Here is a 14,965-nt window from a genome sequence, read left to right as displayed (position 1 = left end):
TTGGGGATTGAACCAAGGCATCCTGTATGCAATGCATGTGCTCACCTCCTTGACCTATCTCTCCAGCCCCTCATTTATTGCTTTTATTCATTCTTTGAAGTAATAGCTTTAGCAGTGCTATATCATTCACAGACCCGTGATTGGTGCTTGTTTATAAACCTCACGGAACTTCAGGGTGGAGAGAAGACAGGCATGAAATAAATAACCCCACACCAATTTTTGCAACTAAGACATGTGAACAGAGAAGTCAGAGTTACCTCTCTTAGTTCTATAGAATATCAGTAGTTCTCAAAGTGGGTAAAGGACCACACATGATGGCCTATCTGTATCTGTATTGCAAACCATAATGCCCCAAAGTAGAGAGAAAGGCAGGCTGGGGGTGGGGGTGGGGGATGGTGGCGGGAGGGAAACTGGGGATATTGGTGGGAGGAAATGTATACTGGTCGGGGGATGGGTGTTGGAACACTGCATGACTGAAACCTGATCATGAAAGCTTTGTAACTGCATCTCAAAGCGATTAAAGAATAAAATAAAATTAAAAATTGAAAAAAGAGAGTATCAGTAGTTCTATCTTGGTTTGATAAAGCTAATTTAGTCAAATAGTTCAGTTTGCTGAATCTATCTATCTGTCTATCTGTCTATCTCTATATATAAAAAATTCTTTCTCAAAAATACTACAAGTTTTAAAATAAGAATGTACATAGATCACATTTTCTGAAGTTGGCATCTGTGGGTTCAGTCCCAATTCTGCCATTTATAGACTTTGTGATCTTGTCAAATTACTTAAACTCTTTCTGTTCCAGTTTCATCATTTATAAGCTGGAGATAATACTAAGCTATTTCATAATACTAAGCCTTTTCATATACTAGGCTATAAAAATATATATGACCTAGCAAGTCAAGGCCTGGCAAGACATTACAATATGAATATGAACTCTTATGGAAGCTAAAAAGTGATAGAACTGGGTTGGAGATACAGTTCAACAGGCTGGAGCATGGACTTGTATGTGGGAAGCTCTTTGAGAGTACATCATGCCCTTCTTGCAGCACTGCAGGAAGCACCCCCTGAGTCCATAGTACCACCCCCACCCCTCAAACAAAACAAAGGAAATCAAAGTGTTGGAACAGATGATGCGTGTCTACACTCCTATCCTTAGATTAATTCTCCCCCCCCCCCCCCCCCAATTTAAAGCTTGAAGCTTGGAGAGGGGAGGAGCAAAAGTCTCTAGTTTGTTCATCCCTTTTTCTTGAGTCATCCTTTACAAATCCAAGGGGTGTGTGTGGAAATTTGATGTTTTAAATCTCTGTGCAAATGCCTTTTCTGTAGAAGGCCAGATTGTAAATATTGTAAATTGTAAATATTTCTGATATTACAGCACATCGGTAGAGCCTGGCAAGCTCCCTGTGGCATATCCGATATGCCAAAAACGGTTACATTAATGGGTCTCATTCCCCTGACCTTGAAAGAGCCTCTAATATATCACCGTTGGGAAGGACAAGTAAGGAGAGGCTGCTAAAATCTCAGCGCTGGGATGAATGGAGACATTGCTGGCGCCTGCTCAAGTAAATCGATGAACAGTGGGATAACAGTGATCCAGTCATCCATTGATTATAGCACATGTGATCGCAAGTTGGAACTACTCAACTTTGTTATTGCAACAGGAAAGTAGCCATAAACAGTAAGATGGGGCAAGCAGTGTTCCAATAAAACATTATTTGCAAAAACATGGTAGATTAGCGAGGGTGAGGAAGAAAGACCTAGGATTCTTGGAACAAAGCCTTGTCCACTACTCAACTTCTCCTGTGAACACTTAGTACCATTCATTGGAGCCTTCAGGACATTCTAGTCTTAATATTAATCATGCTAAGGTTTTGAACCATTTTTTGGCATATCGGATATGCTACGGGGAACTTCAAAACCTTTTGAAGGTTTTGTTCTTCCGTGCCCTTCACATGTGCCATTTAATCTGGACAAATCAGCAAGCTGGGGATCTAAACCCGAAGAAGGAAAATAGCTTTTTAAGGCCACAAAACGAATGAGTGCTGAAATTGAGACTTCAGCTCAGGCAGGCTGATTCTGAACAGGAGCTTAAATCCACAGGTCAGTGTCTCTGGCTTTGAGGTTTGAGAGTGACCTTTGAAGCCTTGGCTTTGCTCTTTCAAAAAAAAAATGTGCACACCTGGCGACATTGCAATGCACTGAAAACTCTCAGCCTCATGATTTATAAGGGGGTACTCTCTGTCACTGAGCCATCATCTCCACATGGCCCAGGAACTGGCTCTTAAAAAAAAAAAGGAAAACCATGAGATACATAGTTACAAAGTTGTTAGTGATTGGATTTCAGTCATGCAATATTCTAGCGAGAAAGAGAAACTGTCTCTTTACCAAGTGTTCATTTCCTATCACCAGTGTCCCCAGTTTCCCTCCTGTGATGCTGCCCCAGCCTGTCTGTCTGGCAGACAATTTCCTTTCCTCTCTGGCAGACAATTTTCTTTCTCCTCTCTCTTATTTTCCTTTTAGTCTCAGTGGTTTGCAATACGGCTACTGAAAGGATATTATGAATATCACTTTACCTCTTTTCAGCACTCAGTTTTTGTCCGAACGAACTGGCTCTTTAAAGCACTCACTTTAAGTGCCAAGATTCTCTGGGCTTTAAAATTTTTTTTCCTTTTTTTAAAATTTTAAAGACATTTACTCTGTAGTCGAGCTACCAAAGGGAATGCTGGCTCTGCATTTTTGTTATAGCTGGAAAGTTTGATGGTCGGTCAAGCAAGACAATGCAAGAAGTGTTTTTTTTTTTATTCTCTCCCTCCCCTCGCCCCATTTTATTTTTGTTTTCTTTACCTACTCTTAGGTGGCAACTAAAGACTTTTCGATGTTTAACCATTTTAATGAAAACAACAGAAATTCGTTATTAGTTTTGTGTCCATAGTGTGCTGGGTACTTAAATACAGTGTGCAGTTAAAGTAGTTCTATTCCCAATGCACAGGTGGAAAACCAAAGTTCAGTTTTATGGAGAGTTTGATAAAGTTAATTAAAACTGTAAGTATTTTAGCTTCTTCATTTGGATATAGCAGCCCAGTCTTATAGGGCTGTTGTCAAGTTAAATAAATTAACACATGCCACGGATTTAAAGCGGGACTTGGCACTCAGTACTGCTACCTGTTATCATTTCCAGCATATAGTAGTAAGGTAAAATGCTCACTTTTTATGATTGTGAGTTAGAAAGATCAAAGTGTTCAATATAGTACACATATTCCTCTCTCCCCTAACATTTCTTTTCTTTCAATAAAACTATTTTGCTCCACCAAAAAATAGAACATAGATTATTTATAGGAACAGTTATGGTCTTTGATTATTTAAATGTTAACATGTTAACATTTTAAGTTATTTTAAATTATTAAAATGTTAAAACTCAATGATATATTCAGAATCACAGTTTAAAATGTTTATAATCTCAGTCTTTGTTTTCTTTTTTGTGTATACAAAATTATTTTCCGAGAAAGTGGCATATCCTAGGGCCGGAGAGATAGTTCATAGGACTGAGCCATGCTTTGCGTGCCTGAGGCCACTGTGCGTTCCCCCAAGCACTGCTGGGAGTGGCCCTTAGGGTACAGAATTAGCTGCCTAGAAAGAGAGCAGGCTCTCTTTATTCCCCGCCCCCCCAAATAAAGAAAATGTGTGTTCTTGGATGTTCCTCTGTTTACTATAGATTATATAGGGTTGGTACTAAAGAGCAAAGGTGCTTGACATATTAAGTGACTGTCATAGTTTGCAGCAATAAAAATAGTTTACTAAAGATAGAACAAGGGCAATAAAGTAAGTTACTTCTTTATATTAAATAGGCTCATCAAAAAATTGTAAAACACTTAGAATATGCACATGTACTCTTTATTGCACACCAGTATTGCTGTACACATTTTGTTTTCATATACAAATATTCCTTTATGAGATTATATAAAAATTCTTGTATGAGTTTTTTATACAATAGGAATCTAAAGGATTTGTTCCATGTTAACTTTGACTAAATCAGTTCCTTTAAGAACTGATCCTGAATCTCTGGCATGCTAGAACTCAACTTTTATTTATTTCTTTATTTAGTTAGTTAGGTTTTTGGGTCATACCCAACAGTGCTCAAGGCTGCTCCTGGCTCTGCTCAGGAGTTATTCCTGGCAGTGCTGGGGATTGAATTGGGTCACCACATGCAACTCTAGTCCCTTACGCCCTATACTACCTCTCTGGTCCTTAAGTCTGTATTTGTAATGAATGTAGAAAGGGAAAAAATTTCCCTTTATATCCAATTGTTCAATTTTTCCAGACATATTCATTAATCTGTGTGTTCCTAGGAACTGAAGCAATGCTGTCCAATTCAGTTGCTTTTTGTGAGAGTGACATCTGGTGGTTCCTTTTAAACTTTCATGGTTTCTCTTTTTGGCTAGAAGTTGTTGAGAACTCAAAGAATCATTTTATAAACTGCTTTTTGGGATACAAAACACCGAGCTAACTTTCCAGGGTCAAGTTTTTGCTATAGATGTGGTCCATACTATGAAACTATGCTTCATTTGGATGCTGTTCAGGTAGCCAGTCTTCTTTGAGAGATTTTTTTTTTGTGTGTGTGAATGAGCACGTGAACCTCTGCCTTATTGGGGAGGTCAGTTTAAGTCAGAGAATTCAGGATCAGAGTTTGGAATGGTGTCAATGCCAGTTTCTCTGTTTTACTCATGTGGAAATGAGAGCCTGGAGAGGCTGAACGTACTGATCAAAATCATCTTTATTGGCTAAGGCTGCACGGATCCCCATTGAGTTGCTGTCCCGGGCTCTGGATCTCTGGATTACTGTACTGGGTAACTCACTGAGAAGAAGGGTCTTGGGATTAAAGAATAACAGGCAGAGGCCTTTTTCAGAAGAAATAGAGGCAGTTAAAAAATTTAAAATCTGCTATAAATATTCCCATATTCCATCCTTTTCTTTCTTTCAAACGAGGGTACAGCATCTTTGCTTTGAAAGAATTGTCCAGGTATGGTGAGGGATTCCAACTGTCTTCATTTAAACCATATCTGAGAATTTAGTATCCTATGGATTTTGCTTTGTCGAGCTGATCCCTGCTTTGAGTAAACTATTCTGTACATTATCTCCCAGTAGCCCTGGGAAGGTAGCACTTCCATGGGGTGATATCATAGCATTTACTGTGGGAGAACTCCATTAATGTAATGCTTGGATGATGTATGAAATTTATTTTCAGTTGCAAGTGATTAATGTTTAGAAGTTTTAGGGCACTTTCCCCGGAGGGAAAGAGTGCCTGTGTCTTCCACCTCCCTGCGCCGCCCCCCACCCCCACCCCCCAAGCACAGTGGCCACCACCTCAGAGCTTATTGGACAGCCAGGTATGAACTGGCAGTAACGAGGCAACTGTAGTCTCATGGGATGGGGGCTGGAACCAGCATGTCCTTCACGCCCTGCCGAGGCCATGAGTTGCCCACCACCCACCAGTGGCTCTCCGGCACAGCCATGGCCCCAGAGGCACACAAACCAATCTCGTAATTATCCAACTTTTGGCAGAAATTCCTCCAGACTTAATTAGTAAAATATCAGAAATCCAAAACTGCATGGCCACTGTCGCGGCCACGAAACATCATATGGTCTTTATAACCAGCAATAGAAAACAAATTATTTCACAATGCTTTTTCAGCAGTTCTGATTGTTGGGGGGAAACTCCAAATAATAATGGTGCATCTTTTGTCGAAATAATGAATGTAATCAAAATAGAGAGAGAGTTAAGTAGAAATCATTTGCCTCTCAGGCATCGGGAGGGGTGGGAAGGGGGGCATATTGGGGTTCTTGGTGGTGAAAAATGTGCACTGGTGAAGGGATGGGTGTTTGATCATTGTATGACCGAGACTTTGCATGGCAAAGCCTGGCAGGCTACCTGTGATTTGTTTGATATGCCAAACACAGTAACAACAAGTCTCAAAATGTTACTGGGCCCACTCGAGGAAATCGATGAACAATAGGAGGACAGTGATAGTGACAGTGATGACAGAGACTTAAACCTGAAAGCTTTGTAACTTTTATTACGGTGATTCAATAAATAAATTTAAAATTAAAAAACAGTTTTAGGGCAAAGTGTTTTGCTTTTGGCAGCAGCTCTTAAAAGCGTTGTATTGCATTATTAAATTAAGAAATATATGTATCTGAGAGGCCAGAGAGATCATATAGAGTTAAGGCACTTGCCTTGCATCTGGTCAACCCTGTTTCAAGCCCTGGTGTCACCTGATACCACTAATGTGCCCTCAGATACCACCAGGGTGAACAAAAAAATCCTGATACCTCAGGGCCTGAGCCACTACCACATGGCCTCCTCGGATCCCTGCATTGAACTGCCCCGGTGTCCTTGGCTGAGAATCCCTGGGATAGGCTCTTGGGCTCCCAAGAACTGCTTAGAAGCCTATCATCACCCTCAATAACTGAATAAACAAAATAACTGTTTTTGAATAATTTTTCTTACCAAGTATAAAAATAGAAGTCAGATTTTACCAAGCTTCTGAAACCACCAATCATGAAGAACTTTGTAGTTGTGTATCTCACAGTGATTCAAAAAAAAAAAAAGGAAAAGAAAAGAAAAAAGAACAGAAAATGAATCTCTGTGCCATATTCTTGTGCCTTTTTGACTATTGTATTTGAGAATCATGTTCAAACTCTGCTCTTTTAAAACCTTGGGAAGGTCATATTTTGTGCATGGCGATGATTGGATTGGGTGCAGGAAATGTGGATGGTTTCTTGTGTATGGGTCCCTTTACTTTTATTTTCTGTAAGAGCTCTGTAGATCTGTTAAGGTTTCAAAGTGAACTCCCTTGAATTTGAATTCTTTTTTTTAAAGTAAAATCAGATTTTACTTTAAAATCTGGGCTGGAGCGATAGCACAGCGGGTAGGGCGTTTGCCTTACAAGCGGCCAACATGGCCGACCCGAGTTCGATTCCTCCGCCCCTCTCGGAGAGCCCGGCAAGCTACCGAGAGTATTCGATATGCCAGACACAGTAACAACAAAGTCTCCAATGGAGACGTTACTGGGCCCGCTCGAGCAAATCGACGATCAACGGGAGGGCCTTTATTATTATTTATTTATTAAAATCAGATTTTATTTGGAGGTTTTTAGGAAGGGGAAGGAGGGAGAGAAAGTGAGAGAGAATAACATGCTCAAGAGAGAAGGCAGGCTTCCTTATAGGCAGAGAGAGCCCCTATACTCACCCCAGCATTAGATTTGAAAGCATTAAAGTACGCATCTCAAGAGGGGTGATGCGGGTGCCACAGGTGTTCAGGTGACACATGTGCTTGGCTGAGTGGGCTCAAATAGCACATGAACTTGGGCAGCATATGCACCCAGGAATTTGAATTCTTATGGAGAGGCATACACGATGTTAGCAGTGTTCTGACTCAGTAGTAGGGAGGCTGGAGAGATATTACAGAAGGTAAGGCACTTATCTTGCACATGGCTGGCCTGGATTCTGTATCTTGCACCACATATAGTTCCCTAAGCACCACTAGGAGTGATCTCAGAGCACAGGGCCAGGACTAAGCTCTGAGCATTGCTGGCATGACGCACAAACAAACAAACACCTAAAAACTAGAAAATAACAGACTCTGTCTTAAGGACACCAGAGCTGAATTTGACATTTGGCTTCAGAGAGTTTTAGGTCATTGTCACTCCCTTATATAATACAAAATGAAGAGCAAAATGGTAACATTGTCTATAAGATTCAACTGGTGGGAGTCCTGGGGTATGGAGTGACGGGGGAGTGTTAAGTATTCCAGAAGACTGTGGTCTACATTATGAATGTGACAGATTACAGAGAAATGGATGGCAGATGTGAGCAGAATGAAAGATTATTCTTGACACAAGAACTTAGGATATGTATATATATTTTTTAATTTTAATGAGTCATCGTGAGATACAGTTACAGACTTAACCTTTTCGTGATTACATTTCAGTGTTCGAGTACCCATCCCTCCCCCAGTGCCCATTCTCCACCACCAATGTTCCCAGTATCCCTCCTGCCATCTCCACCCCTTCACGCTCCCCACTATTCCCAAGTACTACTTCAATAAGTTGTCAGTTTTTCTAAATCAGGATTGTTCCATTTAAAGCATATCTCTCTTTTTATGTGTCCATAAAATGACTTCTAGAAAAAACACAAGGCAAAGAACATGAGATTGGCTTCCAAGCTGTGGGGCCACCCTTCTGGCCTTTATCTTTACTATCCTTAGGTGTTATTCTCCTATTATGTTACTTTATATTCCACAATGGGGTGCAGTCATTCTGTGTCTGTCCTGCTTTTTTCTGACTCATTTCACTTAGCATGATATGCTCCATGTTGATCCACTCATATGCAAATTTCATGGTTTTATCTTTTCTAACAGCTGCATCGTATTCTATTGTGTAGATGGATATGTATATTTTAATTTTAATTTTTATTTATTTATTTATTCATTTATTTATTTTTGGCCTTTTGGGTCACATCTGGCGATGACAGGGGTTACTCCTGGCTCATGCACTCAGGAACTACTCCTGGCAGTGCTCGGGGGGGACCATATGGGATGCTGGGAATTGAACCCGGGTTGACCGCGTGCAAGGAAATGCCCTACCTGCTGTGCTGTCGCTCCAGCCTCTGGATACGTATATATTTTAAAAAGTTTTTTGCCTTGTGTTTTTTTCCTAGAAGTCATTTTATGGACACATAATAGAGAGAGATATGCTTTAAATGGACCAATCCTGATTTAGAAAAACTGACACCTTACGAAGTGGTACTTGGGAATAGTGGTCACCTAGTTACTGTCTTTGGGAAGGGAACTTGGGGCTTTTTGTGGAGGGACTCTCACAAAGACGGTGGGTGTGGAGTTAGAACAGTGAATGCCTGAAGCTCTGTTATTAAAAGCTTTGCAAATCATGGTGCCTAAATAAAATAGAATTAAAAATGTTTCTGTATTTCTAATAGCAGCAGGGCATTTGCCTTGCATGCAGCCAGCCTGGCCGAGCCAGGTTCGATTCCTCCACCTCTCTCGGAGAGCCCGGCAAGCTACCGAGAGTATCTTGTCCGCACAGCAAAGCCTGGCAAGCTACCTGTGATGTAGTCCATATGCCAAACACAGTAACAAGAAGTCTCAAAATGAAGACGTTACTGGGCCCGCTTGAGCAAAATTGATGAACAATGGGAGGACAGTGTTGTGTTGTTGTGTTGTATTTCTAATATGATTACTTTATCTAGTATCGTGCTCTCCTTTTGTGTGCAGAATGACTTACATTTAATGTTTGTGGAATCCTCCTGGTTGTCAGAATGGTGGGGATAAATTATAGCAACTGATGTCAGTCTGCTGGTCCATTGTAGACATCTTGATTCACCAGGAGTGAAGGTTATGTGGAGGAGTCTTAGTAGTTACTAGGGCCCCAGCACCCCTGGCTCTTCATTCCTGCCCTAATCCTGAAGGATGGTGGGGGCACGTGTTTAGGTCTTATTCTTTGGCAATGCTTTCGAGGTGGCCCAGAGCTGGGTGAACAGACTGTGACTTGTTAGAGTTCTCAGCAGTTCTAGGGTTCTTGGAACCCATGATACTAAGCACACAGCTTTATTGGCCAGTAGAACAGAATGTTGGGCATAGGTCAGTGAGGTCATTGTCTGGTGCTATGGAGTGGTGGGTGGTTCTCATTGATGAGGAAGTTGTCTGCCGAGCCCCATCAAGCCTTGCCACCCCTTCCTAAAGAGAGACAGTTAAATGAGAACATGGGAGCATTAGCTCATGGACCCATCAAGGCTAGAGGGAGAAATGGAGGGGAAAGCAGAGGCAGAGGTGAAGAAAGAGGTGGAGGAAAAGAAGGAAGGAAAAGAGGTCTCAGTAAAGAAAGTAGAGGTAAGGGAATGTAAAATTTAGAATTCGTGGTACACGGTTTTAATTTTTTAAATTCATATTCCTATTTGAAGCAATATTTGCCATACTTTTTGTTAAAATTTTTTATTAGAAAAGTATTTTTGGCCCATGTGATAGTGGTGCTCTGGGGAGCATGTGGTTCCAGGGATCAAACTCAGGCCTCCTTGATGCTAAGTATGGGTTCCGGCCTGTTGAACTCTATTTCCAAGGCTCCACTGTATACTCCTTGTAATATCACAGAGAATTAAAATTTACATAGGGAGTCTCTGGAGAGATGGTACAGCAGGTAGGGAGTTTGCCTTGCACATAGCTGACTGACCCGGGGTTGATTCTCCAGCATCCCGAACACCACTAGGAGTGATTCCTTAGTGCAGAGCCAGGAGTAACCCCTGAGCATCACTGGGTGAGGCCAAAAACAAACAAGCAAACAAACACTCCCTCCCCCTCAAACAAATCAACAATAAGTTTACATGTGGAGGACAGAGAAGCTTTACATCTACTTGTCTGCTTGTAACTAATAAAGGATACCTAAATTACTTTTGTAATAGTATATTGATTACTTTTACTCTTTTCTCTCACCCCAGGGATAAAATGTTTGTAAACATTGGCCTCACTATTTGAGATTTTAATAAAAAAAAAAAAGGTAAAAGGCCCTCCCGTTGATCATTGATTTGCTCGAGCGGGCCCAGTAACGTCTCCATTGGAGACTTTGTTGTTACAGTGTTTGGCATATCGAATATGTCACGGGGAGCTTGCCAGGCTCTTTAAGCATTTTTATTATATACATGCACTTGCATGCAAATTTGCTACTCAGAGTGGGACAATTAAAAATCCAGATGAGAAATATTCAGAGAAGCCCTTGTCATTGACACAGCACCTCCCAATCCTTATCCTTATTTCTGTGTGTAGGATCCTCTGACCCTTAGGAAGTAGGGCTGCATTTGCAGGGAGCCTTGTGTTGACAGGACTTTCCAGGTAATTTCCCATTTAATGGAATTAGCCCTGTTGCTCAATTGCAAAATTAAACCACTCATGGTTAAGGATCTTCTATCTGAGGATCAAGGTGCCCATCCAGCCCGTGAGCCAACGAAGAAGATGATTATTCATAGTCTATTGAATGCAGACCTGTGTGCCTACTAGTGCACCCTGTACATGCAAGAGGAGTCTGAAGGCCTTTGACACCAGCCAGGGAGTCTTCATAGATCCAGGAGATAGTCAGGTACCACTCTGTACCTGTGTATATTAAGTTGCCAGATGTGGTTCAGTCAAAGATCTATTATTCCATGTCCAAAAGAAATAGACCCCCCCGCCCCCAAGTTGATTCCTGCTTGGAAGGGGGGGAAAGGCTTCTACCTTCCAAGAAAGGGCTACATAGCATGTTCTTCTGTGAACTCACCTGGTTTGTCAGCAGATTGAGCTTCCCTTTCTCTCTCTCTTTCTTTCTTTCTTTCTTTCTTTCTTTCTTTCTTTCTTTCTTTCTTTCTTTCTTCTTCTTTTTATTGCATCACCAGAGATAACCAGTGTCCCCAGTTTTCCTCCCATCACCTGACTCTTGCCTGTGTCTATGGCAGCCACTTCTTTCTCCCTCCCTCCCTCCCTCCCTCCCTCCCTCCCTCCCTCCCTCCCTCCCTCCCTCTCTCTCTCTCCCTCCCTCTCTCTCTCTCCCCCTCCTTGATTAACAGAATAGTTCTCTATTACTAGATCTGTTCAACTTACGTTAGTCAAATAATCAGGTTCCCAGATGTATTCAGTCTACCAACCCCTTTTCAGAAACAAAATCATTCAGTGTGCCCCCACCTCAAAACCTGCTTTATTTAAGCAAACAAACAAAATGCCCTCCCCTGCCCCCTCTCCCCCCCAGTTGAGGATTTCCGTGGATCTTTCCAGTACCCCTTGATGCTAGAATGGTATCAGTCCCTTTGGGAAAAACTGAAAATGGAAAAAAAATAGATTCAATATTCTTTTTAATTTCATTTAATTTCTTTTTTTTTTTTTGGCCCACACCCAGTGGTGCCCCAAACTCCTCACTGCTCTGGGATCCCTCCTGGCAGTGCTCAGGGAACCATATGTGGTGCTGGGGATCGAACATGGTTCAACAAGACAAGTGCCCTACCCTGTATACTATCTCTACTGCCCCCCTTATTATTATTTTAACTTAAAAATATCTCCCCTTGCTTTGCTGAGATAAAGTTAATATAAGACTGTGTTTAGGTAGAGGCATACAACATTATGATTTGACAACTGATTCCGTTGTGAAACAATTACCATAAGATCAGTCAAACACAGTCATCACCCCCTGGAGATATACTTTTTTGTGTGTACAATTCTCAGAAACTTTCAGATATGCATTATTTTAAACTGTGGCCACCGTGTTGTTCAGTGCTTTTGTACAGTGAGCCCTCTGCACATGACAACAGGGAGAGAGAGAGGGTACTTAAGTGAAGATGATTTCTTCCTGGATATTCTTCAGCTTTTCATTTCTTGTGGCAGTGTAAGTATCAGCCCTGCCTCCTTGGAAGTGGAATGCTGCTGGGGACCAACTTGGCCTTCGTGAGCTTCGCTCGCCAAGCCTGTCTGTCTGCTGTGGGTTGGTTGAGGTTTGTGAGGAAGCAGAGGAAAGATGGAGTCTCCTCTTCCCCTTCAGGGAATGGTACCACCTGGTCAAGGGAGCCTGTGAAAGATCAGCTGTGATGTCAGAGGGCCGGGCTCCAGAGCCGTTAAGATTTGTTTTAGGTTCCCAGAGAGCTCGCTCCCTCACCTTCAACACAGCCCTGTGTATCAGAATCTGTTGCTGACATGTGAAGCGTTGAGCTAATTGAGGTGACAATGTCTAAGATATCAAGAGCTGCTGAAGACTTTCAGTTGGGGAATGGAGTCTTTTTTCTAGTCGGGAACTTTTTAAAGAGACCATAAAAACATTTTTAAGAAGTCTTCTGGGGGCTGGAGAGATAGCACAGCGGGTAGGGCGTTTGCCTTGCATGCGGCCGACCCAGGTTCGATTCCCAGCATCCCATATGGTCCCCTGAGCACCGCCAGGAGTAACTCCAGAGTGCAGAGCGAGGAGTAACCCCTGTGCATCGCCAGGTGTGACCCAAAAAGCAAAAAAAAAAAAGTCTTCTGACATGGATTCTTTCTCTTCAGGTACTAGGTTATCTCTCATCGAGGAATGAGTGGCTGATGAGCTCTGTTTTGCACTAGAACCAATCTCTGGAGAATGAGGATAAGATGGAATTATCTTGGACTCTCTATCCCCTGCAGAGTATGTCTTTAGTTTAGATTAGTGGGTCAGGCAGGGATACCAAATTCTAAAATCACTTTTATCACTGTGTAGAACTTGTTTCCTCTTTTTTTAGTGTTTCTACCATTTGTCCTCCTGCCTAAATGCACAGACCAGTATTCTCTCAACATTGTTTTTATCCCTCCCCCTACCCTGTTCTCTCTCTTTCTTTCTTTCTTTCTTTCTTTCTTTCTTTCTTTCTTTCTTTCTTTCTTCCTTCCTTCCTTCCTTCCTTCCTTCTTTCTTCCTTCTTTCTGTCTTTCTTTCCTTCTTTCCTCTCTTTCTCTCTCCTTCCTTCCTTCCTTCCTTCCTTCCTCCCTCCCTCCCTCCCTCCCTCCCTCCCTCCTTCCTTCCTTCTTTCCTTCCTTCCTTCCTTCCTTCCTCTTTCCCTTCCTCCCTTTCTTCCTTATTTACCTCCCTATCTTCTTCCCCTCACCCTCCTCTCTCCACCCCTTCCCTCCACTTTTTTTCCACTTTATTTAAATGCCGTGATTTACAAACTCGTTTATGATGATTTGTTCATGATGATTTGTTCAGTATTCCAGCACCAGTTCCACCACCACTGTCACTGTCACTTTCCCTCTACCATTGTCTATAATTTCGCAACCAACCCTCAAGCCTATCCCCTAGCAGGCCCGTAATAATTTACTTTATATTGCTTGTAACCACTGAATGGCTAATAGAAATGTTCAAAAAATGCTTCATTAAAGGAGAATTTGTGAAAATTGTTGTATCTCACCAGGGGGACATTAAGTCTTCGTCTGAAGTTTACTAAGCTGTATTGCTTGTTAAGCCTTCTGTGTTAATGTTTTTGTTAGTTGAGCTTAGTTGGATTCTACATTACATTCGCATCCAATCTGATGTGCTCCTACTGGGATGTTAGCCTTGCAGTGTTTGGAGATGTTACTCCAGAATATCTAGAGATATTTAACTGGGCAGTGAGCTTACATGGCAGGGGCAGCGGGGCATGGGTGTGGCTGCCATGACTCCTGGAAGTAGAGGGAGCTGGGGAGTGGTCACCCATCCCGACTCTGAGAAGACCCCGCAGAGTTTTCAGCCAATAAAACCTGGTGTATCTGAAATTCTCAGCAGGTTAGCATCTCTGTGGAGGTTAGTTGTGAGGTGATGGAATCTGTTTCAAGGCCTGGCAGCAGCTGTTGTGGTGTGAGCACAGCTGCTTAGGCATTGGTAGGGAAGAAACTTGACCCACCCCCTCCCAAGATTGCCCTGGAAGTCTCAGCCAGAATTGGTGTATTCAAGAGATTTTTGCGGCTAGTTGATCTCTTTTGAGTTTTAATTATGAGTCTCTGAAATAGGGCTGGTGGATGAGCTTACATGTTGTTAGTGTAAGGACGGGAGTGTTGAGGAACATGGTTGACTGCTGGGGCTTCTGGAAGTTCAGGGAGATGGGGAGGTTGCCCTCCCAGACTCCGAGATGGCTCAGAGTTTTCAATACCCGCCTCACTCCACTATGTACCTGAAATTTTCTGCTGGTTAGCATCTCTGTGGAGCTCAGTCATGAGGCAGTGGAGTTAGGCCAGTTGATAAACTCATTGTATTTTTTTTGTTTCTCCCTAGGACATCTTTGAAGATGCATTGGACACCATGTCTATGTAAGTAGTGAAATCAAAAAGTATGTGGTAAAGTTATGTTATATAAAACATTAAGTTTTATATATTACTTGCTCTCAGTTTTTTAGAATGATTAGGTTTATATATAAGAGTTTTGCCTTTGGTTGAATTTCCTATAAGCCCAAAGAGATTTTTGT

The 14,965-nt window shown here is 42.0% G+C and overlaps 1 protein-coding gene across 1 annotated transcript in view; it reads left to right on the top strand.

The window, feature by feature from the left end:
* Positions 1-14,965, top strand: part of TTC39B (tetratricopeptide repeat domain 39B) — a 133,185-nt gene that overhangs the window by 23,786 nt on the left and 94,434 nt on the right. Inside the window, exon 2 of the mRNA XM_056117397.1 lies at positions 14,776-14,810. Coding sequence (XP_055973372.1) covers positions 14,776-14,810 — 35 coding nt within the window. The remainder of the gene's footprint in view (positions 1-14,775; positions 14,811-14,965) is intronic.

This window comes from Sorex fumeus, unplaced genomic scaffold (assembly GCF_029834395.1).
Source record: "Sorex fumeus unplaced genomic scaffold, SorFum_2.1 ptg000034l, whole genome shotgun sequence".
Taxonomy (NCBI): Eukaryota; Metazoa; Chordata; class Mammalia; order Eulipotyphla; family Soricidae; genus Sorex; species Sorex fumeus.
This window is presented reverse-complemented; position numbering and strand designations above follow the sequence as displayed.